This window comes from Passer montanus, unplaced genomic scaffold, assembly GCF_014805655.1.
Source record: "Passer montanus isolate IOZ18808 unplaced genomic scaffold, ASM1480565v1 scaffold12, whole genome shotgun sequence".
In the NCBI taxonomy this organism is placed as follows: Eukaryota; Metazoa; Chordata; class Aves; order Passeriformes; family Passeridae; genus Passer; species Passer montanus.
In genome coordinates this window covers 10,587,793-10,612,754 of record NW_024358722.1, presented here as the reverse complement: position 1 = coordinate 10,612,754, position 24,962 = coordinate 10,587,793, and the positions used below count along the sequence as shown (strand labels likewise).

Here is a 24,962-nt window from a genome sequence, read left to right as displayed (position 1 = left end):
TTAATTGCAATTTTAGCATATGAGAAGGTTTAGGAATGGAAAGACTGATATAAAGTGTCTGATGACACCAATTATTGGCTCAGGTTGTTTTCTAATTCCATGTGCACTGTATTGTATCTGCTTGAAGGTCTTGTGCTGTATAGACAAATGTTCATGGCTCCTCCCTGTGAAAGTGGATGGAGACAATCATGGTGATGTGAAACTGTAAGCTGTGGATGGTTCCTCCCTCTAAAAGAGTGATAATAGATGTTAATGGTGATGTGAAACCATGTAAGCTTTGGATGGTTAAATTTTAGTTGTATGTCTGGATCTGCTATACATATTGTTGTACTGTTGAGATTGCTCCTTTCATTTAATTAATGCCCAGGCCCTCTTTCGTGCTTGCTGGTTTTTTTGTGGCTTTGTTCTCTGTATTTGCTTTCTTTTCCCCCTTTTTCTTACCTCTTTAATTGTTTGTTTCTTTGGGTTTTATTTGTTTGTTTAGCTTTACTTAAGCTCCAGAAGGGGAAAACATCATCAGGTCTACTGGTTATGGGTCTGTAGGCAAGCATGTGCAGAGGGTGGGGGATTTTTGGTGTTGGTTGGTTGGTTTTTGTGTGTGGTTTTTTTTTGGTGTGGTTTTTTGTTTTATTTCTTTGGGTTTTTTTTGTTTTTTTTTTTTTTTTTTTTATTCTGGTGAGTTAATGATGAGGAGAAATGGGCAGAGGGAAAGCATTAGCAAGTAGTGATGCCTGGCAGGGGTTGATTACATTTGAAATAACTGGTTGTGATTTATGTTGTTTAGTTTTCAATGAGAAGGAAGAGGAAGTGGGACACATCCTGTCTAACAACTTCTTTTAATGCTCCACAATTTATCTTTGCAGCATGTGCAGTAAGACTGTTCAGATTATTTTCGATGTGAAAAATGTTCAGTACTGTCAACTGTTGAGATTTCTGCCTAATGTTGTCTGTAGACTTCAGTATTCAAGTAGCCCCAGACATATTGTTTCTGCTCCTTCCTTAACAGGTGAGCATGTTTTTAATGTTAATGTCATCTCCCCATGCCGGAGAAAGGATCTAAAAAGTTTTGAACCTCAAACCAACTCATTAATAAATATAATTTTATCGTCCCGCTTGACACAGTAATTCCTTTCCTTTACGGTCACTGAACAGATGTGGCCCATGTTGTAACTCAATTGAATTTTGCAGTAATCACCTCCTATCTTGGTGCTGCTTTGTCCTTTGTGACCCTCAGTGAGCTGCTGAGGGGCCAGGTCAGTGCCTGGCTCTGTGGGTCACGGCTGCAGGCTTGCACACAGACAAATCAATCTTCCGGGACACTTCTTGGCCCTCTGTGCAGGTGGCATCTTGTCTGCTGATATCACTTGTCTGCTCAACCCTGCAAGCAGGTTGTTTCTAAGGTGAATTCATGTTGAGATCTAGGGAGTATTGTACTCAGGTTTTTTGCTGTTTTGTCAAGAAAGGGAGCCTTTAGCCTGTCTTTGGAGAAGTGCAAGTCTTGTTCACTTCTATTATTTGCCACTTGACAAAAGAAGGATTACTTGCCAGATCTTTCAACTCTGTTTTTAGACTAAGGAAGAGAGAAAAACATGAAATAAGGATTTGAAATAAATGTTTTTAATCTTTGCTGTTCTAGGGTAGGTTTCACTTTTGTCAAGGTAATTTTTGGAGTGTGAAATGAAGTGTAAATTTTAATCTGTTTTTTTTTTTTTTTTTTGATGTGCAGGTGGGACTGGAATTGTGTATGTTGCAGAAATCCTGGACTAAGATTATTTATTTCTAGGTAGAATTACTAAGAGAAATATACTAGATTAAAGAGTAAAAAAATGTTATTTCATGTAAGCACCTCTTTTAGCATAGTAAGAGCCTCAAAACAGTTTCTGTCATCAACAATTCATGGTTTAAATAGGCAAGAAAAGAAAAAACAGGATAAAAGGAAATACTGAAAGGAAATAAAGGTATTTTGTTGGCCATCTGTTCTTTCCTCGTTGCTAATATTCCCTAAATTTTATTTCCTGCCTGGTCCTTAGTGTCAAACATACCAATATGACACCTATTCCCAGACCTGTGGAATTAGCAACTTTGTGCATGTTGTCAAAAGGGAGTAAACAGTTTTAATGCCATTATTTAAAGGCAGTCCCTGGAGGAATTTGGAAATAGACGCTTTGTGCAGGAATTTTTGGCTTTTCCTTCCCGCAGGAGGTTGTCCTTGCTTTGGAGACACCATGGGGCTGGTGTGTCGGTCATGTCTGGCACAGAGCTGGAAGCAGCTCTTGTCTTGTTTTGGCAGGAAAATCAATGCAGCCAAGGGTAGCTTGGGGGAGCTTGGTCAGTGAGAGCTTTGGGAGATAAAATACTTGCTGAAGTAAGGAAATCCATCCCATCACTAGGAGGGTTTGCAGGGTGGTCTGTGTTCATGTGGCTTGTGGGTTGGTTTTCACTTTGTGTGTCTGGAATCCTGTTGTGGACCTCTGATTTGTTCAGCATGGCTAATAAATTGCTACCTTGCTGAATTTTCCAGTGGATTGGAAAATTGACTCTTACTTTGGAAAAAAACCCTGAGTTAGTTTTCATTGATATGCTTTACTTCTTTGTTTTCATAATGTACAAAGGAGTTCCAAAAATGTAATGGGCACAATTTCTGCTTACCTCTAGAAGAATGAATAGAAACAAAAAAAATACAAAGTCTTGTCTGGCTTAAACTGGAGCTTCAGGAATTTTGCATTGATAATTCAGACATGTGGATTTGCTGTCTTTGTGCAGCCCCTCCTAAATATGCTGGGAATAATCCAGCAATGTCAGCAGTGCCTAGAGCAAGGTATGTGGTTATTTTTTTATGAACATAAAATTGTGTTAATCTTTGTGAAGGTTAGAAAGGCAAACTCATAATTCTTTTTTATCGCTTATGTGTTTTGAAGTGACTTTGGTACTGCACATGCCCATATATATCAGTGCAGGTTATTTTTCACAATGGCACATGCTTCAGTCCTTTATGATACAGCCACTTGCAATTCAGGCAGGTTAAACAGAAAAGAGTTTTAAAGGCTTTCTGCTTAATGCTCAGTGCAATTAAATTCTGGCTTTGTTTGTAGAAGATAGGATCAGCATGCATTGGAACAGTCAATATGGCCCATAAAAATGAGAGGCTTTTGTTAATTTTTGTCATGAATTCTCAATTAAGCCAAAGTGAAGTGAACATTACCAAGAGATGCATACCCAGGAGTTGAACCTCTGGGTAGAGGAGGCTTTTACAGCTCCAGATGTGTTGGTGGGTTTTTTTGGTTTGGGATGTTTTGGTTTTTTTTAACATCATCAGCTCTGCTGCTAATGGATATGATTTCATGGGAAGGTTTTAACAGTTTGGTTTTCTTTAAGGCCATGTTTGATGAAACTGAAAAGTATAAGGAAGAGAATTTGTGTGTTTGTTTAGCAAAACTGGAGATTTGCAGCCCTCAAAGTTGCAAAAGGAAAAAAGCATGAAAATCAGACATATAGGGGAAGTGATCCTGAATTAACTGACACAAGGTCAAAAACATTGCCCTTTTCTCAGTAAGCTGTGTTCTGAGGTTGGCTTCAGCACACAGTTTAAACAAAGATAGTTAATTTAACCTGACACTGTCTGGCTGTCCTGTTCAAACTGCATCTCTGTGAACAGATCCTGCTACCCAGAGGCTCTGCCCAGCAGACAACCTCGCTCACCTATGGGGGGGCTTCACTCTCCTCCAGCTACACCAAATATTGAAATACACTTTTGCAGTTGCAGAAGATTCCTCCCCTACTTCTTCACTTTTAACAACAGATCATATCAAAACCAAATCCAGTACTAATCTAAAGCAGATTTTTTTGTCTGTAGTTCAGTTAAGTCAGCATACTACTAGACTTGTCATCTTTATTAATTTATTAAACTTTTTTTTTTCTCGTAGGAAAACAGTATGGAAAATCAAAGTACTTGGATAATTTGCAATTAACTGATGGAGTAACAATATTAGTAGCCATTCTTTTTACAAAAGTAGCTCTGATACTCAGTCACTGGGAACATGATGCAGTGAAAGCATAATTTAATATTTAATATAGCCCAAGTTGTCCAAATGCTCTTAGGCTGTGTTTTTGATAAAATGTTGTTTTTCTAAAGACTTTTGTATCTGTGAGGATACCTACTGTAATAACTTGTTGAAATTTGCCATGTTATGTTAGATTGTATTAGACCATAATGCATAGAGTGTACCTGGAGGCTAGTCCTGGTTCCCTTTTCAGTCAGCTGGAGCCTCTCCCAGGTTTTTAGCCTGTCCCTCACCTTGCTTATGAGGTGGTCTGTGTTCAGAGCTGTGCCCCCCTTCCTCCCAGTGCACAGCCACCAGCCAGGCTCCTCCCTGCTAAATTGTGCAGTAGGATCTAAAACTTTCTTACCAAATCAAATCTTCCAACAGTGAATCCAGTTTAAACTGCTAATTTGCTAATGATCTAAACCAAACTCCTGACTCAGAGGTTTGTGCCAAGTACGTGCTATTTCCACGCTTAATCCTTTTAGTGCAGAGTGGTACCTTGCAAGCAGTTATCTGCAAGTGTTTTCTGGCCTGTTTTCAGGAATGGTCGGCTCCATTCCCACAGCCCCTGCCTGACTCCATCCTGTCTGCAGGAGAGCAGACCTGTGCTGGAAAGCCACTCTGCTGTCCCCACGTGCATCAAGGTGCTCCACACCACGTATGTGTGCATGGGGTACAGAGAGCACAAGGTATTGCTTTGTGTTCTTGTAGGCTGGAGGGCTTCATGTTTAACATTTAAACATCACTGTGACTAAAGATTAATGCTATTTTTATTTTTGAAAAAGTAATTTTTTAAAAGTAAACTACCTGCTCATCATATGTTGATGTTTACATCTGATGCACTTGCCTGGTGGTCTCAGGTGTAGCATAATTGGAGACCACTTTGTGTGACTCTTCAGGTGGGTGATTAAGGTGGAATTACAAACTGAGCTTACTGTTTGCTGGTGCATTCATTCCAATGTTCCTTCCTATCCTGCCTAAGAATAACAATTGGTTTATAAATGAGAAAAGGAAGGAGACAATGGGAATAAGCCATGTCCTCTCATGTCCTTTTTCATGCCGTAGATCTGATTTCATCAGTGAAAACAGTAAGATGCTTCCTCCAAATTATTGGTTAATTTAATTCTCCTCTTTCCACTTCTCCCCACGTTCCTCCAATGCACATATCCTCTATGGGCTTTGAGGATGCTGCAAGAACAAACTTGATTTCATCTGATTGCAGGTATTCTTGAAAACCTGCAATTTGCCTTAATGGAGGGTAGTGCTGACCTCTTGATAGCAATGAAGCAGATAAAATCAGTCGCCTGATTACCCATCAGATGAGTTACTCATTAAATCAAGTAATTCTCCTGTGGTGAGACAAAACCAGTGATTTGAATTCTGTCAAGAGCTTAGAAAAGAAAAACACTGGGGTATAAATATTCTGTTAAGAAAAATCCTGAAAGATATGAAGTATAGTCATTTGCAGTCCTCAATTGCTCTCTAAACTTTTCTTTAAAGGAGCTGGGAGGAGCTTCCTCCTTGTGAGCCACCTTGCAGGGTGACAGGCCTTCAACAAGGTGGTTTTGAGCATTACTTCTGCAGTACAAATGTGTCTATCTAAATTTGTTGTATGCCTGAGCTATGTAAATGTAGGAAAGCTGCACAAGTGACTTACAACAATTCATTAATTCCTGGTAGCTGTAGTAAAGTTTTACACTTTATTTTCATAGGGGTTGGCAGAATATTGAGCAATTAGGCAGAATAGTGAAAAACTGTATATTTGATGGGGAAGAACATGCTTCAAATATGTTACATTGGCAGTGAGATGCATCCTCAAATGATGCCTAAAGAACATGCAATATTTAATGAAAACTTCAGAAATGGCAACTGGAGTTTTTGCGGTATTTGAGCTTATCTTCTCATTACTGTCTAATACCATTCCTTTTGTTCTGATGTCCTTCAATATCATTTGGTAGTGCGCGTTTCCTTGTAGCAGACTTCATTTATGTTGGAAAAACCCCTCAAAGTGCGCGTTTCCTTGTAGCAGACTTCATTTATGTTGGAAAAACCCTCAAAAAAAAAACCAACTCAACAAACCAACATATATTCATGCTGTAGGTACAGGCCATGGAGAAATAGAATAAAATGTCCAGCATTGCAGGTTTGTTACTTTCAAGCAGATTTTCCTGTGGGCTGTATTAAGATACTAAGTCACTAGCAGTTAGTTGAAGGAAATAGCTGAGTCTTCCTGTTTATAGAAGTAGCAGGCAAAAACATTGCTACTAAATAAAACTTACACTGAAATTGTAACATTGTCTGGTGCTCAGTGTCCTATAAGCTTCTGTGGTGATTGCATGCTTACAGATAAATAAATCACTGTTACTGTTTGTCTTCTTTTCTTGTTTTGACTAAAACTTCTATAAATTCTTTTGGCCTGAGGATAGAAAAAGAGGAATGTGTGTTTTTTGGGAACTTTTATATTGGACTGAATAATTCAATGGTCAGATGTAACCTGTGGTGTGTATGATTTTAAAAAAAATATATTTCTGTTAACTAATTTAGTTCGCTTTACTAAGGTTTGGACATATTTTATATCTTAAGACTGTCTTGAGGTCAAGTGTCACTTTAAAAATTTGGAATACTAGAGAGCATCATATACTGTAAATGTAATGGTGCTTTATTATGTCTATAATTTAAAATCTGTGTAACCATGTGCATTTAAGAGTTCTGTAATTCTCCATTTGGTTTTGTGGAGTGCTTTAAACATGGTGCAAGCTGATATGAGAGAAAGTATTTGTAGTCCATTTTGTAGCTTATATTTATTTCAAATTGAAGTTGTATGTTCAGAACTTAGTTTTAAAAAAGAAACGCACACAATCCCCAAAACTTGAATTGAAAGAAACTATGTGTAAAGGTGTTTGCGAGCTTTCTGCCTAAAAACCTTGTGCTCATTACTCCCCTATGGGAGGAAGGACTAGGTGATTTGGGATTGTTCAGCATGGAAATGAGAAATTTTGGGGGTGACATAATTGTAATCTTCCAGTAACCAGAGAGAGCCTACAGGAATAATGGAGAGAGACTTTTTACAAGACCCAGAGGTGACAGGACAAGGGGCAATGGATTCAAATTGAGATTAGGTATAGATTCAGTATTAGAAAGAAATATTTTGCTGTGAGGGTGGTGAGGCACTTGCACAGGTTGCCCAGAGAAGCTGTGGATGTCCCATCCCTGGAACTGTCCTAGGCCAGGTTGGATGGAGCTCTGAGGAACCTGGTCTAATGCAAGGTGTTCCTGCCCATGGCAGGGGGTGGAACTAAATGGCTTTAAAGTCCCTTCCAGCCCAGACCATTCTGTGATTCATTGTGTAAACCTGCATGCTAGCAGCTAGTTAGATGAATACTGTGACCTTCATGCTGTTGCTTATTAAAAAAAAACAAACCCAAACAAATGTTTCTGTAGCCTGTATTTAAAAAAAAGTTAGGGCACGAAAATAAGGTTTTTTTTTTTATTTTAGTTTACTTTGTATGCAAATATGTAAACATAACAGCTGACAAAAAAAAAAAAAAAAAAAAAAAAAAAAAGTTAGGGCATGAAAATAAGGTGGTTTTTTTTTTTAGTTTACTTTGTATGCAAATATGTAGAGTGTATTCCTTATCCTAAGATATGGAGCTGGGAGCTTAGAGCACTTAATACTGTTGTGTCTTTTGCTAGCAAAGAAGTTGCATTTAGTTGTAGCCCTGTCACCCCTAGTATTCTGTTCACGTACCTCATGAACTTTATCCTTCTCAAGGAACGGATGGGTAAACTCTTCATTTGAGGCTCAATTAAATGCCTTTAAAACTTATGATTTCAGTGTGTTCTAGATTGTTCTCTTGTTTTCCAGCTCTTATTACTTGATGACAACTATGCAGATCTGGAATACAGGGGTTTCTTGTGGTGAAGTAAGGACATAGTGAGCTTGATCATATGTTACCGTAACCATCCCCACCTCTTAGGGCTGGTGGTTCCACAGTGTGTGGAAATGCCTCTTGGGTAATATGATACCATCAAACTCCTGCTGCTTCTGACCTTTAGTCAGTCTCTGAATCTTTGGTAAGCTGGATTCTTGAAAAATACAACTGCATTTCTTAAAGCCATCAAGGACCTTCTCCATTTTTTGTTGTGTGATGTTTTTCCCCTGTAGAATGGTGTGTCCATGTGTTGATACAGCTGTTCAGTCTGTCACTTCTCTTAGACCTCTACTGCACATCACAGTTCCCTCTCTTTCTTTCTCCCTCTTTGAAATTAGCCTGTTTGCTCATTGCTTTGACCTGTCATAACAAGATTGGTGACCCAGAAGAAGAAATTATTTTTTCTGACCTACCGAATGTTTATTTTCTGGCAATACCAACACACTTCTGTAGTCAAGAGTTGACCTTGGTCTCGGCTCCTGTGAAAGAGCCACGAGTTAAAATGGTGAGGTGCCATTACTCTTGTCCCTTACTGTCCTTTGGTTACTCTCCAGAGAGAGAGGCTGGCAAAGGTGTCAGTTGTGCCAGGTTTTTTGTGATACAGCTATTCCTACAGGAAGGAAAAATGTCCATATATTACTGTCATAGTGTTACTCAGGCTTTTAAGTAAGCATGACTTACAGTCTGGCAGATTTTATTTTTAACTTAGTTGAAAGGACTCTTTTGACTTCTGTGTGTGGATCAATGTGATTCCTTCTAAAGACAATTTTTTATCAAGCAATTTGTGGAGATAGTATGGCTTGTTCTTCACATTTTATATTCACCAAATTTTAGGATACTGAGAGCGCTACTGAAAAGCAAGAGAAGTAAACAGGAATTTCCACACTTGCCTTTTTGAAAAAAAAAACCCACAAATGTGTATCTTATGTGTTTTTCCAACAGCATAGGTTGTAAACTCTGCCTGGGGGCTTCACAACAGTTCAATCCTACATTTGTAAATAAAACATGATGTGTATTTGTGTGACCCATTTTCCTTAAGAGTACAAAAATCTTGTTGTCAACTAAATTTAAAGGAATGACATGGATATAAAGCTGTTTCTACAGATTCCCTTTAAACCACTTTGTTTGGTAGTCTGTGCCATCAGAAGGGTAATTAATTTATGGACTGTACAGCTGCTATGTATGATATGTCAAACTGTGTGGCTGTAAATGATCTTTTGATAAGGTCAGACTCTGAAGTAGAGTAATAGCTTGAGGTCTGACACCTACATCACCTTTGCATGTACTGGGTAACATTTAAATGAGAGATGCTGTGTTTCTGCTGCATGGTCACAAATGGAGATGATCACCCCACCCTTCGGGTGGAAGATTTGGGTTATGCTGGCTATGCAGAAATCTGGAAGCCAAAAGCTTTCCTGTTGGTGTAGATGAAGCCAGACTGTCACCTGTGAGGTTTGTCCCTCATCTGTGTGGCTTGCCATATGGCTGAGCCACCCTTTGGGATGGGGTGGGCTGATGGCAGTGCAGTCACATGTCACCCCAGTGCACGGCTGAGCTGGTCACCCGCAGTGCAAGCCCTCTCTGCATCCACAAGTCCTGTGCTGGACATCCTTTATCAGAACTAGTTTTGTGGGAAGGATTGTGCTTTTTGGTGGGTGTTTTTTCATAAAGGCTGTTCTACCTTCTCAGCACTTCAGAGTGGATAGTAAATGAGAAACTTGTTGGTTTTTGTCATAAATAGTGTGCTTTTTCAAATTCTCTTGCGTTTTTAACTCCTGGTTTATTTTTTACTACTTTTAAAATCAGCAAAAAGAGTCAGCATTGCAGCAATGTGTTAATGGAAACAGCCAGCATCTGGAGATGTTTTGACATGTAAGAATGACATTTAATCATTTTCTGAAAGGATACACAACTCTTAAGCAGTGTCATATTTCTGGAATAGTAGATATTTTATTTTGTGAGTGCTTTATTGGAAAACACTTTGCAGATGGTCTCTGCACTGCTGTTTCCCCAATTCTGCATGGCAAAAGCAGTATTGTCTTTCTGTTGGCATAAGCTAAGTAATTAGACAGCAGTCATTTCACCATAGCTAGTCCATAACCATCACTAAGACCACCAGTTAGTTGTCATTATTAATCAAACTTTTGCTGATCACTTTCAGAGAATGGAAACGAGTCATACTGAACGACTTTATACAATTTACCTGTACTTTTAAAAATACCACTTATGCAAATCTTGCGTGTTTGAAGCTCAGCTCTTGACCAGAGATGAAACTGTGATTATCTCCATAAAGATACAGACCGTATCTAACAAGAATGCCACTCTTCAGACTCTTTGTTTCCTCATGGACAAGGTTACACGTTGTCATGGGCCACTACCTAGGTTATGTGGTCTGAACTGTAGTCTGGAATTTATGCCTAGCATGAATTTTCAGGAGAAAAACCTTTTTGCGCCTGTGTTTTAGATTTAACACTTTTTCATCTTGTCTACTGGATAGGCAGGAAGGCAGCTGCAAGCAGTCTGCTGTGCAAGTGCTCCAGGCAGGCAGCGGAAGGCATGCTACAGCTGTGGTTTGGTGTTATGCTCAGGGAAATACCAGCCTTACACATTGCCACCCTCCCTACACTCCACATCAGGCTGCTGCCACCTCCGTCGTGTTGGTACAGCTGCTGCTGCAGCAAACCCCCCTGATAAAAATAGGCATTCCTGTGGTTATTCTTAAAATACGCATTTGCATTTGGAGAGCTCTGTATTGTTTGCAGGTTTTCTTTTTCAAATTAAGCAATGTGTTTTTAGACAACAAATATAAAATAAATTTCCCCATTCAGATCACTTTCCTAGGCTGGTTGACCTAGGTTTAGTATGGTTTACTTTAAAGCTGGGTATGGTTCAGTTGTGGAGGACAGCCTCAGGACAATTTTTAAGGTCCAACGTACACCTCGTTTCTTGTGTTTTCTGCATGCTTATTTGAGAAAAATGCCATAGGATGAAGGAGCTCAGTTTAGTCTGGGAGGGGTGATCAGGGAAGGGCCTCAGGCACTGCTGTGTGCTCTCTGCTGCATCCTGCCCTCACACTGCTTGCCTGGGGACTTCATGCTCTTCTGTATCAGTTCTTACTTTGCTCAGGTTTCTGGCAATGAAATGTGATTTACAAATGTAGCTGTTTCACAATCTCCTTAAGTCATCCATGGGCAGAGCTGCTGTTGACAGAACACTATTCCCACCACTCTTTCCAGAGGGTGCTGCCACCTCCCTGCTGCTGCAGCATGGCTCATTGTGCCATATTCCATATGACTGGCCTGGTGAGTTTCCTTGTTTACCCTGTTTTTGAGTTAAGTTTCATGCTGTTCAGTCTCCTGGTGTGCTTCCTTGTGCAGCCCCATGAGCTGTGTTGGCAGGAACAGGATGAGAATGGGAAGGATGCAGGAGAAGGGCAGGGATGCTTATTTTAGCAGTAATGCTGCTGTATGCCAGCTCTAAGTGACCTTAATCCCAGTCAAAGGTCCTGCTTTTCGTCACTCTTGGAATTAATGCTTCAGAGAACGGAACCTTATTAGGGTTTATTACAGTGCCTGGAGTGAAGAGGAGTGAGCAGAGGCTGCCACATCCCACAGGTGTTAATGGGAGCACTGAATACTGCTAAATCATCCTTGTCCTTTTTAGCTCACTAGCCAGCCTCTGAACACCTCACAAGTACTGCTGGAAACAGGCTTGATGCAATGAGCATCCTTAACCAAAGCGTGTCTTGTAAAACTGTTTAATTACTTTGTCTCACCTGATGAGAAGGTACTGGTCTGTTGTGCTTGCTAGGTGATAGCAGATGCAACATGGGTTTAAAAACAAACTGAAAGAAACTTTTCCCTTCTAAAGATAAAGCAATAAAAGGCTTTAGGAATTGGGTGGTTATTGAAGAAATTTCTTTTATTCTCTCTTTTCTGTGGGATAAAGCTGATGAAGGCAGCTGCTGAAGGGTGATACTGTTTGGCAGTGAGGTTAATTGGCAACTGAAACACTGCTGTAGTTTCTTTTCAGAAAGAAGAAAGCAAAATAATTGAAGGATCATTTGCTAGTGGAAGCATGATTAATTTCATATATTTGAGGAAACAAAATTAACTAGTGCTGCCCTCTTGCAGTTCAACAGCAAGGCAGGCATTAAACTAGTGTCACTGCAGTTACCACTTTGTGATGTTTAGGTACAATTGCAGTTTTTACAAATAAAAGGTATATAGGGAGAATTTCCAGTAATCTTCTGGATGGAATATAACACTGTGATTGCCTCATGCAGCAGCTCTTGGATCTGAAATCTCCTAAATCTAAGGGAAATTAAGAAATCCTATTTCTATGAAAACCAATTTCCAGAATTCATATGGCAGGTACTTTCTTAGGAACAGTATCACTTGCGAAGGAAACAAAACAGATAATCTTCTTCTCTTCTCTTTTTTTTTTTTTTCTTTAAGTACTAAAGATGTCCTGCGTACAAGTGTCTGTTCTGTAGCTAAGGACATGGTGACTTTGGTGGGGGCACCACTGGTTTTCTCAGTTAGCTCTGGGTGAGTGAAAGGAAATTTTTCAGGTGTGGACCCACAGGGACCTGCTTTGTCCTCCTCTTCACATGGAAGTGGTGACTCCAAAGATTTCATGCCTTCCTATGGCTGTCTTCAAAAGCTGGAGAAGCCATTTGCTCCCTTCTCTGAGGAAAAGGCACATTATACTGTTTTTTGACTCCTGAAAATCTGAAGTATGTCTAAAATCATTCCTTTTGTACAGTCATAAACTGGTGCTGCTGCAGTTTTTGAGACTTTCACTGTTCTGAACAACACCAGATGTGTGGTGTTCCTAAATGTGTGTGTTGGGGATAAACAAGCAATGAACTAATCTGTACTTGTACAGAACTCCATTTGTGGTCTTTAACAGGCTTTTTTTTGTTAGATTGAAGTGTTTGTTAGTTTTTTTCATGGTGTAGCTATGTGTTTGTTAGTTTTTTTTTTATGGTGTAGCTATGCACTCTGCACTGCTAATAATCTGAGAGATTTTTCCTAAGCAAAGGCTTACATTGTGCATGTATTTTATTTTGGTATGTGCCATATTTTAAGTGGTTTTTTTCATTATTTGTGCCTATCTAAAAAGTGCACTTCCTCACCGCCCACCATTCATGTTAAGTAACAGCAGGGAAGAGGGATCTGAGATGTTGTTTAGGCTTGAAAAATGTAGAGATAGACAGCTGTTGAAGATAGGTGGCTTAGAAGGACAGCTATAATAGAAGGGCCAGAGATAGAAGAGTGAAAAATCCTAACGAGAAGGTGAGGTTATCATGAGAGATTTAAAGGCACTTTGAGGAATTTTGATCTTCAGCTGAGAAGGAAACAGGAGATGGGTGGGTTGAGAGTTCTTCTGCCATTTTCGGGGTGGGCTGTATACACTGCGCCTTCTGAAATCTTGTTTCGAAACTTAGAGCTCTGAGGATCGTGCTGATGGTGCTCTGACGTTTGCTTTGGTTCCTTCTGCCTCATCCTGTATGCTGTTGATGGAGCAGACACTAAACTCTGTTTAAGATACCTAGAAAGAGCAGTGTTTTGTACTCGTTTTTTACAGTAAGAGAGCCTAACTTCTTTTTAATGTGATGTGCTTTACTTACTTCAAAATTGATATATTCTAAAAGAAATGTATTGGTGTGAACTACAGTGGATGCTTTTTGCCAGCGGCATGTAACGTGTCTTTGTTCAGAGCATAAGATTATGCTCTTAAGATTGCAAATCAAGCCTCTTTCTTGGCACTGATCTGACCAGTACATACAATGTCTGTTTGGCCTCATGGGGCATTCTGCCTGTCATTTCTTCCACAGCTTCATAGTTGTATTGGGAAGCATGTTGAGTTTGAAAGGATACCGAAGTGTGTGTGTTAAATTATTCTGTCTGCCCAGCCCACCCAAGATAAGACTCAGTGATTCATCTTGCAGTTAAGATTGTTTGATGACTTGATGCAACATAGGGGGTGGGACAAGTTGGGAATGTAGGTTCTTGGTCAATCCCAGTTCCACAGCTGTGTGTTGAGGCCCATGGCTTTATTAGGGTCCTTCACTGTGTGCCCTTGCCTTTTACACTTTATCGTCTTCCACCACGCAGTTTCCTAGTCCTTTCCCCTTGTATTAATCACAGTAGTTGTCTGGCTGACTTCATGCTGCAGAGCTGTGTTCAGCTGACTGCCATCTCTTTTTTTAGATCACTGCAGAGGTCGATTCCTGCAGTCGATCAGGAGCTGCTGGAAAATAAAAACATAGTTATCTAGATTGTCAGTCCTGGGGAAAACACACAAAACCAATTATGTGCTGTCCTAGAATTATATGTGTTCTTATGAACCTATTAACCTTATCATCAACCATTTCTGATGATGGAAAAAAAGTGCTACCCCTCCTTGTTTTTTGAATGGAGACACAGACTTCCCCCCTCCCCCCTTTTTTTTTTAAACTATCTTACTGTTGTCTGGAAATTGAAACTTTAATCCAGAGTTAATCTGCTTGCAAATCTCAAAAATAATAAACTATTTCAAGTATGATAGAAGAGTCAAAATACATGCAGTACAATATTCACAAATAGTTTTGTTTTGACATTTATCTTACTGTAGTCGTTCTGCCAATTGGCTTCAGGCACGGCTACCAAAAGAATGAACACATGTTGCATTCATTAGTTCTCATCTGGCTGTGCTTCGTCGTGCAAGACAGACAAAATCATGATCACATTAAATAGATTGTAATGCATTTGTAATACGAGTTCCCTTCTGCTGAACAGAATGATAGCTTTGCAAAGCTGCTGCTTTTAAGCCATGATATTTTGCTTAGTTTTCATATAATGGATATGAGTATGTTGCCAGTGATGTCATCGCTTTTTCGTCTCAAAACGATGTCATGTGAAAAATATTCCAATATAACACTGAGCGAACTGCTGCCCCCTTCTTCCCCCCCGTGTGAACTCCCCGTGTCACTGCTCCTGTCACTGGTGATAGATGGATGTGTGCCGTTTCTGACAGACAGACACGCTTTCAAACAATAGTGGTTTATCTGCATCTGCCGAGGGAGGCTGTTGTTGGTCGCTGCTGGTGGTTCTTCATGCCCGAGCGCGGGCAGGCGGCAGCCTGTGGGTGCTGATGGTCCGTGCAGCGCCGTGCCCCCGGCCGTGAGCACCGTGCGGCGCGGGGCTGTCGGATCCGCCTGCTGCCGTGCCCGTGGGGAGGGTGCCGGAGCCTGCCGTGTGCGAGCAGCCGCCGCTGTCCCGTCCGGGAGCGGCTCCGCTTCCCAGCCGAGCAGGCCCGGGGGGCCACGGCCCCCGGCCGCGGGACCAGCAGGGCTCGGTGGCCCCGGGACCGTGTGCTGGGCGCCCGCCGGCCGGGCCGGGGCGCGGGAGCTGTGGCTGAGGCGCGGCGGGGCCGGCGGCCGGGGGGATGGAGGAAGGCTTGTCCTGCCTGGCCGCAGCCTGCGACCCCTCGGCGCTCGCCGCCTTCTGCACGGGTAAAGTACCGCGCTGCCCCGCGCCGGGAGGGCTCGCTCAGGGTGATCGCCAGCGCTGTCCGCTCCGCATTTCCCATCCCTGCAGCGGGGAAAGGGAAGCCTGCCAGCACCGGGGTAGGCTCTGCCTTGCGAGGTGTGAGAGTGGCTCCGCGGCCCCGGCTGCAGCCCGCAAGGTGTGCCTGCCCAGGGACCGAGGGGCTCCGCTAGAAAATGGACAAAAGAAATACAAGTAAATAAAATCGGGAAGCGTGCGGATAGCGGAGGAGGAGACAGGGCGATAGAGATGAAGCTAATGCTCGCTGGACAGGAGGCGCGGAGCAGCGCGGGTCCCTGCGGCCCGGGGCTGGGACAGGGAAGAGTTTGGTGCCGGGCACCTTCGGCAGCCTCGGGGAAGGGCGGCTCCGGAGTGTCCAGCCTTTCCTTTGGCCCTGTCGGCTTGACGCTCTCCGAAGGAAGAGTCGGGGGAAGCCCCGGCGGGGCCTCAGGCAGGCGGCGGTAAAGGCTCGCTCAGCGTGGGGAGAGCAGAACTGCGCCTGCTGCAGCTCTCTGCCTGAGGAACCTGTGCTTGCCCTTCAGAACTGAGGGCTTTTTCCTCTTCTCCCTTTGTTTTTACTAGTGTCATAGCAAAAATGAAATGTTTCCGTGCACATTTCCTTTCTTGAAACGGCTGCTCTCAAAACAGCCTCTCTTGAGTGCAAATTAGGTAACTAATTTAGTAGCGTTCTGGCTGAAGCCACCAAAACTATATGGTCTTAAAAAGACCAACCAACCAAATAACCCTAAGCAAGAAATCCTATCAGAGATAAAGCGTGTTCCTCTTGTACACGGAGTGGAAGTGTTTTACTGCCCATGAAACAGACATCAGCGAGCGCTCCTTCTTTGTTTGCCGATTCATGCCGTGCAATTTGGATACAAACGCAGCATCTTGCCTGTGAAACTTACGGCTGAAAACACGATGGTCTACAGAGAAGTTTTCTTTAAAAAAAAAAAAAAAGTGCTTAATGCATAGATTTCTATGGACATTTAGTGGAAGAAAGGAATGACCTTGCTATAGTGTACTTTGTTAAAGTGAGCAATGTGCACTGTACTTCATCTGCTTCAGAATTCAAAGCATTTGGTTTAGAATTCAAGATGTTGCAACCCTCAAGAAAGAGGGGAGGGTAAATTGGAAATGTTAGCATTTTAAGTGCTTCGCGTGATTTTTTTTGCAGGCTTACAAGGATTTTTACTGTAGAGAAGAAAAGCTAATGTTTAGCTGTTTGTCTTCAGAACAAAATTCAAAAGAATAGCATTTTTTATGGCTATGGCCTGGGGCTTTGTTACCACTATGTAGAGTTTTATGTGCCCAACATTTCCACTGACTTTAATGGCTTTTAACAGAAGTTTCTGTGATTGTACAAAATGTAACACTGCCTCAAACTTTAGCCTGAGGTGTATCTTGAAGTTGCAAAGTGAGTGGGACATTATGGACTGATCTTTGAGGTTTGTATAGAAATCCAGCAAAATAAGATGCGAGAAATGCATTCTTTTCTGAATGAATTTTCTAGTGCGTCTTAGGAAATTATTTTCTTCTAAAATCCTGATAAAATACTGAGCATTTTAGTGGGTAAGAGATGGCATTTTGAATTAAAATAAATGTGGCTTTGGATATTCTTAGCAGGGTAGTGTGTTTTGTTGATTTAAAACTTTATTCCTACTTGTACAGTTAAACCTAATATACCTTTATATCAGGTTTTCCAATGACTGTATGTTGGGTTGTGTGTAAAGTTAGAGTGATAAGAAACCAGTATGATGGAGAATCAACAAGTGCTTTGTTCCTGTGAAATCTCTAACTTCAGCCTTGAGGGCTTTTAGCAAATTTGCTCTGGCAACAAGTATGGAAATGCCTGAGATTAAGTTATAGAAAGTATATTTTTTTTCTTCTTTTCGTTGGGCTATGCATGCTCATTCTTGCTTTATTTAATGGAGCTTAAGGCTTTATGCTTACAATAGGGTATTTCAGGTGAGGGTTTTGCGTATAATTTTTTTTAAAATAAGGATCATAAAGTGCATACTTTAGGATATATACATACATATATATATGTATAGTATACTTTTCTATAGGAACTTTATTATGTTTAACTGTGCTTTGTTTTGTGCACAGGTATTGTTGTACATACCTCTCATTGCCCATTTCTTGCCAAAGCTAAAAACTGATTCTGAATTCAGCAGTAAAGAACTAGCATTTCCTTTTAATATTTAGGGTACAAGGGCTGATAGGCAGCTTAATAAATTTTTTTTAAAGCTTGTCTGGTGTCAGTAGGAATGATTTTTTTTTTCCTAATTAGCTTTTTATAATTAAAGCTAAGGCAAAGACATGTCCCACAGGAAGAGGATAGCTATCAGATTGGATATTGGCTGGAATTTATCTCAGACAATACAGATCAGGATTGAAATTTTCAGTTGGATCAAGGGGAATATTTACCTGCAAACAAATCTTCAGCTGGCATGCTTCTAGATTAAATATTCTCCTCCAGCAGCACTTGGCATTGAAATTGGTATTTATATATGGGGGAAAAAACCAAACAAACTCCAACATTCTAGTATTTTTAAGCTTGATTGCTTTCAGACTCTTGATTTGTATGCATTTGTTTTTGATGTTAAGACTAGTAGAGAGTTAGCTTAGGGTTTTTTCACAGTGGGGTTGGCCAGTTGCTGGAGACATTGATGGCAAGGGTGGGGTTCTGTCTGTGGCTCTGCAGGGTTTCTCCCGGGGTGACCCTGAGTCTGCCTTGGGCTTGGTGCCTCTGGCAAGGGGCTGCCACTGTGCTGTGGAGGGCACCTCGACTGGCAGTGGCTTTGCCACCTGCCTCGCTGGCAGGCAGTGACAGTGGCTGGCACATACTGCTGTTCCTGCTGTCTTGCTTCCCTGCACAGGTGCTGGTGCAGAAGTATTTAATTTGAATTACTATCTGACATAAGGGACTGTGCTGTATGAATTTGAGTGTTACAAGAGCATTTTTCTTTCTAGTGCATGTAGCACTATGCGTGCACAATATAAAATTTCAAATACTGTAGAGGTTGGGAGGGGTTTTTATCTCATACTGTTTAGAAGCCCAGTACCTTGCCTCAGTAGAAGTCTCGTTTCTTTAACTTTATAGTTTCCTTTTACAACTGTAGTATCATTTTTGGGTAACTTTTTTTTCTGTTTTGCCAGTTAAGATCTCTAGCTGGCTCCGAGCAGTTCTAGGAACATGTATTAGTCATCAGAAGGTGGTTGAGGGAATAATAGTGACTTGTGCAGGGTAATGGTTAGTGTTTTTTAGCAGTTGCAGAAAGTAATTGCAAGTTGAAGTAACAGCAAGCCACACTTGGAAGTTGCTGAAGTATCGGAATTGGTGAAATGTCAGAGGTGGAGTTGACGCAGCAAACTTGTCATTAAAGGTCAGCTAGAAAGGTTCAGACTGCAAGCACTCTCTTAGCACCCAGTCTTTGCTCTCAAATTTTGAGTAATGCCCTGATTTAAAAAGTATCTTTATGTAAAAAAAAGTATCTTTATGTAAAAACAAGTATCTACATCACACCCCTGCTTGACGCAGAGAAGTGAGTTCAGAGGGAAAGAGGTGGCATTGGAAACTTCCCTCTTACAGCAGACTTCTTCAGCTTGCTCCTTCTGCACAGAGCCAGAGCAGCTTTGAGAGCAGAACTTGCAAAGAAGTACAGCAAAAGTGCTGGACATGCAGCTTGTGCCCTGTGAGCAGGGAAGAAGGAATAACCAGACATGACAGCTATTAGTCACAGCCTGATGAGAATATGCTCTTGTGCATCATAAAACCAGGATTTAGACATGTCTTCTTGCTTTGCTCTACTCTTCCAGCACCTTTTTTGTTCTTTGTATGTTCTAAAATTACATGAATTTCTTGGGGTTTGCCCTTGTTCGCCTGTGAAGCTCTTCAGAAGCATTTAAAACCATGGTAATATCCACAGTCTAATTTCTGATACCTGAAGTACATCAAAAGGAGTGTTCACTTCCATGAGTACCTGGTTTGAGTTGACCCTTCAGGTTTTTGCATGACTTGACTTATTTGGTAAATAAATGCCACAATGTCTTGAGCATTAGGGCATTTTTTGAGATTGCTTTTCTTAGATGATAAAGGTGAAAAAATCAGAGTTGCAAGTGTCACCCTGAGTGGTTTGCACTGACAATGTGCAGTTTCTGTGCTGGGGTTACGTTGTGTGTGTGGTGGCAGAAAGGCCCTGAGGGCTGTTGGGCAGGGGTTTGGCAGGAGCTGGCTGGTGAGCTGGTCCAGCTGAAAACTAACTGGGGATGGAAAAAGTTTTCTGTCAGGTAGCCACCAAAAATTATGTCCTGAAATAGATACTGAGGCAGAAGCAGCAGCTTGATCCTTCAAGGAAGATGGCACCTTTTAGCAGCAGCACGCAGTTTGACTGGCTTAAGAGCAAGTGAAACCATGCCCAAGACTGTAGTGCTACAGACTGAATCAATATTAAAATTAGAACAATTTGTTGTTTTGACTTTTGATTTGATCTTGATGTATGGAAACAAAGTCAGTGTTGTCCAGTGTTTCTGCTTGCTTTCAGCTTCAGAGTTTGAATGATTATTTATGGACAACATTGAACTGAAGAAAACATCTAATGGCTTTCACTGAAGAAATCTTCTAATTGCCCATCTTCACAATATTCTATGCATTTTTGCAATCAAGGAAACCTTTAGGCATGTAATGAAATGAAAAATTGATGAGACAAAAAAAAAATTGACAAACTTTTTTTTTCTTTAAAGGATGAAGTCTAAACTTTTAAAAATATCACTCTGTCTGTACTAGAAATAATTCTGTTTTATGAGAGTTTTGTTCAGTGGGGGCAGAGCTGTGCTCCTGGCCCTGCTGTGGTGGGCTCACTTGTTCTCTCCACCTTTCTGGGAAGTCTCTCCCAGCTCCCCCAGATATACATGTTGCGTGTCACGGAACGCTCTGGCATGAGAACTTTGTCCTGTGCAACTTGCAGGCTGCAAGAATGGTCACACCTAGTTAGAGTGTGGGCTTGCACAGGAGTTGCAGAGGGCTAAGTGAAGGCAGAAACTTGGAGCGTGTTGACACAGTACGTTAGTAAATGTGGATTAGTAGGTTAAACAAGCTGGCATTTAGTCTTGAGTAAGAGCAGTGTGCTTGTGTAGTTACAGCATGGAAGCTGAGATGCTGTTAACTCTCTCTTGGGTTCACTCCCTGCTGATTTATTTGGCCATACTCCACGTTGCAGCCCCAAAAAAACATATTTTGTTAAAATAAATGTTGTCAAATAAGATTATGGGAAAGGTTAGAAGATACTGAAAAGTTATATAATAATTTTGTTCCTGTTTGTGTATTCTGTTGTGGTGGGAGGAATATTTTTCATGCATGAAGGATCCTGGTGTTATGTGGAAATAGTATCCTCCTGGATGGTTCTTTTTTATGGATAAATAGCTGAATTAGCATGGCTAATGCTTACTAAGTGTATGTGGAATTAATCAGTCCTAAAACATAAGCATTAGTGGAATAAACTAGATAATTCAGTGGTTTAAGATAATAGCTGCTTTCAGAGTAACTATTATCTTTTTGGTGTTAGATTGTTCCCCGCACAGTTATCAAACAAATACAAATCTCCAGGGTTTAAAGAAGAGAATAAAACTGAATTGCAAACACTGGAGACCTACAATGTGTAGCTTTTTCCAGAGTACTTTTCACTATGAGTTGGAGTGTATTAGTAAAAAAATCTGTAAATTTTATTTCTGTGGGTTCAGGCAGGCCTAACCTAGCATTGCTATTCCTGATGTGTTACAAAAAGCTGGAAGTGTTACCCAGTGATAACCAAAGAGCTTTGGCATGAATCTGCAAAGGACCAACAGCTGATGTGGCAGTGGTGGGTTAAACAGCAATTCAGAGGCTCTCTGGTTGTGTTGGTACTTTTGCAGAAAAAACTGCCTTTTTTTTTAAATTGTATCCTTTAGCAAATAAAAATTCCTTTTTCTGAGGTGGTTTTGATTGTTATCAGTTCCTGATTGATTAATGCCTTAATTTTGAGCAAGAATTAAGTAAATGGGGAAAAATGCACCTTACTTGTAATTTGTGACACTGCTGTCACTAAGTCCCAACCATATTCAAGTTTTGTTTTCCTGTCAAGTGTTTGTATCTCTTGGAGTAATACTGGGCATATCCGTGATCAGTCACTATTGCTATTTGCAGGGCTATGTTTCTTTACTTAAAAACTTTGAACTTGTAGCAAATAGTAGGAAAAGAAACCTGAAGGTTTTTTTTATGCTTCAGAGACCCCATCTATGGGAAGATCAGATAAATAATCTCTTTATGATACAAAATTTGATGTATTTAAGCAACTTTTTTGCTGGGAAGTTGTAGCATCATGTAACAGTTTCCCAGTGTTTGTGTTTGCTTTGCTTCACTTCTGAAATCTGCTTTGTGGTTTGACCTAAATAAAAGTGAGACTTAATTCCTCCCTTTTCTGGGGAGTTTTCCATTTCAGGTGGAATAGTGTCACGGTTAGCAACTGAAATTATGTTTGAAACTGGCTTCAGTTTTATGTACTCGTTTCTGCAGAAGCAGCCTAACTGCAGCTTTATAAAATAGATGTGCAGTCACACAGAGAGATGTCTGCCATGCTGTTCAAGAGTTCTTCCTTGTCATGAATTAAATCTGTTTCATTTCACAATTACCGCCTTTGTTTATAGGGCATTTGCGGGAACTTGTTGATAGTGTCCTTGCTAAGGAGAGTGCGGCAGCAACACTTGGTGACAGGTCTGCAGTCTGAATTGTCTAAAAGACTATCTTTGCAAAATAATAAATTGATATTGATGTTTCTACAGCTCTTGAGAAGCAGTGTGTTGCAGGGCAGTCAGTCTCCTGTCAGGCAGCAGCAGCCACAGCACAGGAAAGGTGTGAGCAATGCTTTCCACCCACACCTTGTTTATAGCTGTTACTTCACCAGGGCTGTTTAACTGCTAACATAACAAAACAAAAGATCTTAGCTAAAGAACCAGTCAGTTTAATTGTATTTATGCTCAGTCCCCATTTTTGAGGGTGACTGTTGACTTTCACCAGCAATAATACTTATTGCTCTCTGACTTGTGTTTTCTGCACATAATGTGCAGGTATTTCATTTATTTCTCACTCGTTCCGCCTGTGTAGTAACCGAATTGGAGACTGTGACTAATGTGTGATGAGTAGTCGTAGATACCACCTTCCAGGCTGGTTGTGTGGGAGCAATGTGCTTTATCCTTGAAATCAAGCAGATAACTTAGCTATGTCTATAGTACAGCTGGTCTTTGATGATGGGTTAGTTATTTTCTTGGCAAAAAACCCCTACCAAACCAAACTGCTGTGGATTTGGTTCCACCTGGAGCAAACACGAGCTGGTGTAGAGATGTTCCTCTTATAAAGCTGCAAGCAGTTGGAGAAGCTATGGAAGCATCTTGGAGGTGAACAAAAGCAGGATTTTGCTGCTGTTGCAAGTGCTGTGTTGGATCAAGTTTGTGATCATAGAGCTTTAGTCTTGCATTCCTAGAAGAAACAGCGTATTTTTAAAAATGCCAAAACCTTGTGTTTGTTCTTGCTTACAAGACACAGGAGAGGTAGGATGGCTGTGAGATGGTATCTCGTGCAGGAGGGAGGGTAACATATGTGGCACAGAGTTGGGATAAGGGGTGCCTTCTGCAGGAGATGCTGCCTAGGGGGTGGACAAAGCACGATGGCCTTACAAGCACAGCCGGCTGCTCTGGCCCTGCAGAATGAATGCTCCCACCTGGAGTACTGGAATGAATATTCCCACCAGAAGGCTCGTCTCTCAGAGGCCATTTTTTGTCGAGGGAGGGAGCAGATTGTCATCCTTAGGTTTTGGATAAGAAGATACAAAGAGGGACAGTAGCTCTTCAAGGTCACTTCAGCTTGTCAGAGTGGAAGTTCACAGTTGGCGTTTTATTGAATGGGCTCTGGTGTGAAGAGGTAATAAAGCAGCGGCCACATGGGGCTGTGAGTAAGTGGAAGGAATTCCTATACCTGAAATACCAGAAAACTAAGATAAGGCAGTGAGTTGGTGAGTCTGTTTCAAAACAGGTTTTCCATTTATCTGGAATTGCCGTGTCCTGTGACTTGGCGTGATAAGAGCCGTGAAATAGCACCGTGTATGCCAGTGCTGGTGCCTCCCCCTGCTCTGGGGTAAGCACGTTTCTGCTGAGCACAAAAATGTTCAGATCCTGCTTTTTCCAGCAGTGCTGAAAGGGAAGGCTTTCCCTGCAGGGTAGATGAGTGTTTTGGGAGAAGGAGGTCTGTATTTCTTTGAGAAAGGAAATTAATACTACAGGCCAGGTTTCTATTTTTCTTGATGGAGTTTTGCATAGTGGCACTTGCGATAGATTGGCTTAGAATAGCACAGAATGAGATCAAAGAAACGGTTTATACAGTGGTATTTTTGATGTTACAAATTAGCTATTTATGAGTCCTGGGGGAAAGAAATGCACAGCACAATGAAGCAGCCAGTACAGAAAATTTAAGAAACGTTCCAACACTTATTTACAGAGATAATGTCTAGCTTGATTTCTAGATAACAGAAACTAGAGATCATTAATTTGTGTGCCAGGATTTGAGATGAGTAGAATTTTCTAAGTAAACATTGCATGGTACAAGATAAAATGTATCCATAAAAGAAGAGGCTATTTTGCTTTGCCTGATGTTATCTCACTTAATGATTTCAGTGCTTTTCTGTTTTGCTGCTGGTACTCTAGAATTGATGAGAATATAGCAATCTTAGAGTAGAAACTTCTTTCCTCTAGGGCAAAAACGTACTTGTTAAAAGCATACCACAAAGAAAAACCTGGTTAAGTTAGTTGCCCAAATAAACAATAAATATTTAAGATATTGGAAGATTGCCATAAGTGTCAGTTTGAAAGCATGTTGGTACTACTGAATTCAGATGCTTTGCAGCAGAGGAGATGTGCTGCCAATAATGGGGAATGTTGGACTTAGCCTGCGTTGTTGCAATCTAAAGATTAAATGTTTTGCAAACTTGGGTTTATTCACGTGTTACTAGAAAAGTTTGTTTTGGAAATAGTTTGGATAATAAGAGGTAAGCTGTATGAATTGGGGCTTAAATTCTGGAAAAAAAAAATCTAAATATATGGACACTCCTTTGAGCATGAATTGGCACTATCACTCTGGCAAGAGCAGTTAAAAAATAAGTGGCATTGGGTGGAGGGAGAGGTGCAGGGAGATGGAGAATCTGAGATTACTGGGAGTGCTCTTTTTTTTTCTCTTTCCTCCTTCCCCTTCCCCCCTTCCCATTTACATGCCTCCACATAAACTTCCTTGCCTGCCACATAACTGCTAGTACCTGTCTGTGCAAATGAGTTTGCACGGAACTCCAGGAAAACCAATGTTTCAGATGGTCCTGTGTTTCTCCGTGAGCTCTGTGTGTTCGCTGGGCTTTGTGATGTTTTGGGTAGCA

At 41.0% G+C, this 24,962-nt stretch overlaps 1 protein-coding gene across 5 annotated transcripts in view; it reads left to right on the top strand.

Moving 5' to 3' along the window:
* Nucleotides 1-24,962, top strand: part of EML4 (EMAP like 4) — a 148,187-nt gene that overhangs the window by 45,273 nt on the left and 77,952 nt on the right. For 4 of the 5 annotated variants that reach the window (XM_039697845.1, XM_039697844.1, XM_039697842.1 and 1 more), the window contains exon 1: nt 15,301-15,476. The exons of the other annotated variant lie outside the window; for it this stretch is intronic. In XM_039697845.1, the coding sequence (XP_039553779.1) occupies nt 15,410-15,476 (67 nt within the window). In that variant the 5' untranslated portion in view covers nt 15,301-15,409. Of the gene's footprint in view, nt 1-15,300; nt 15,477-24,962 lie in introns of those variants that run through there. 5 annotated transcript variants of the gene reach the window in all.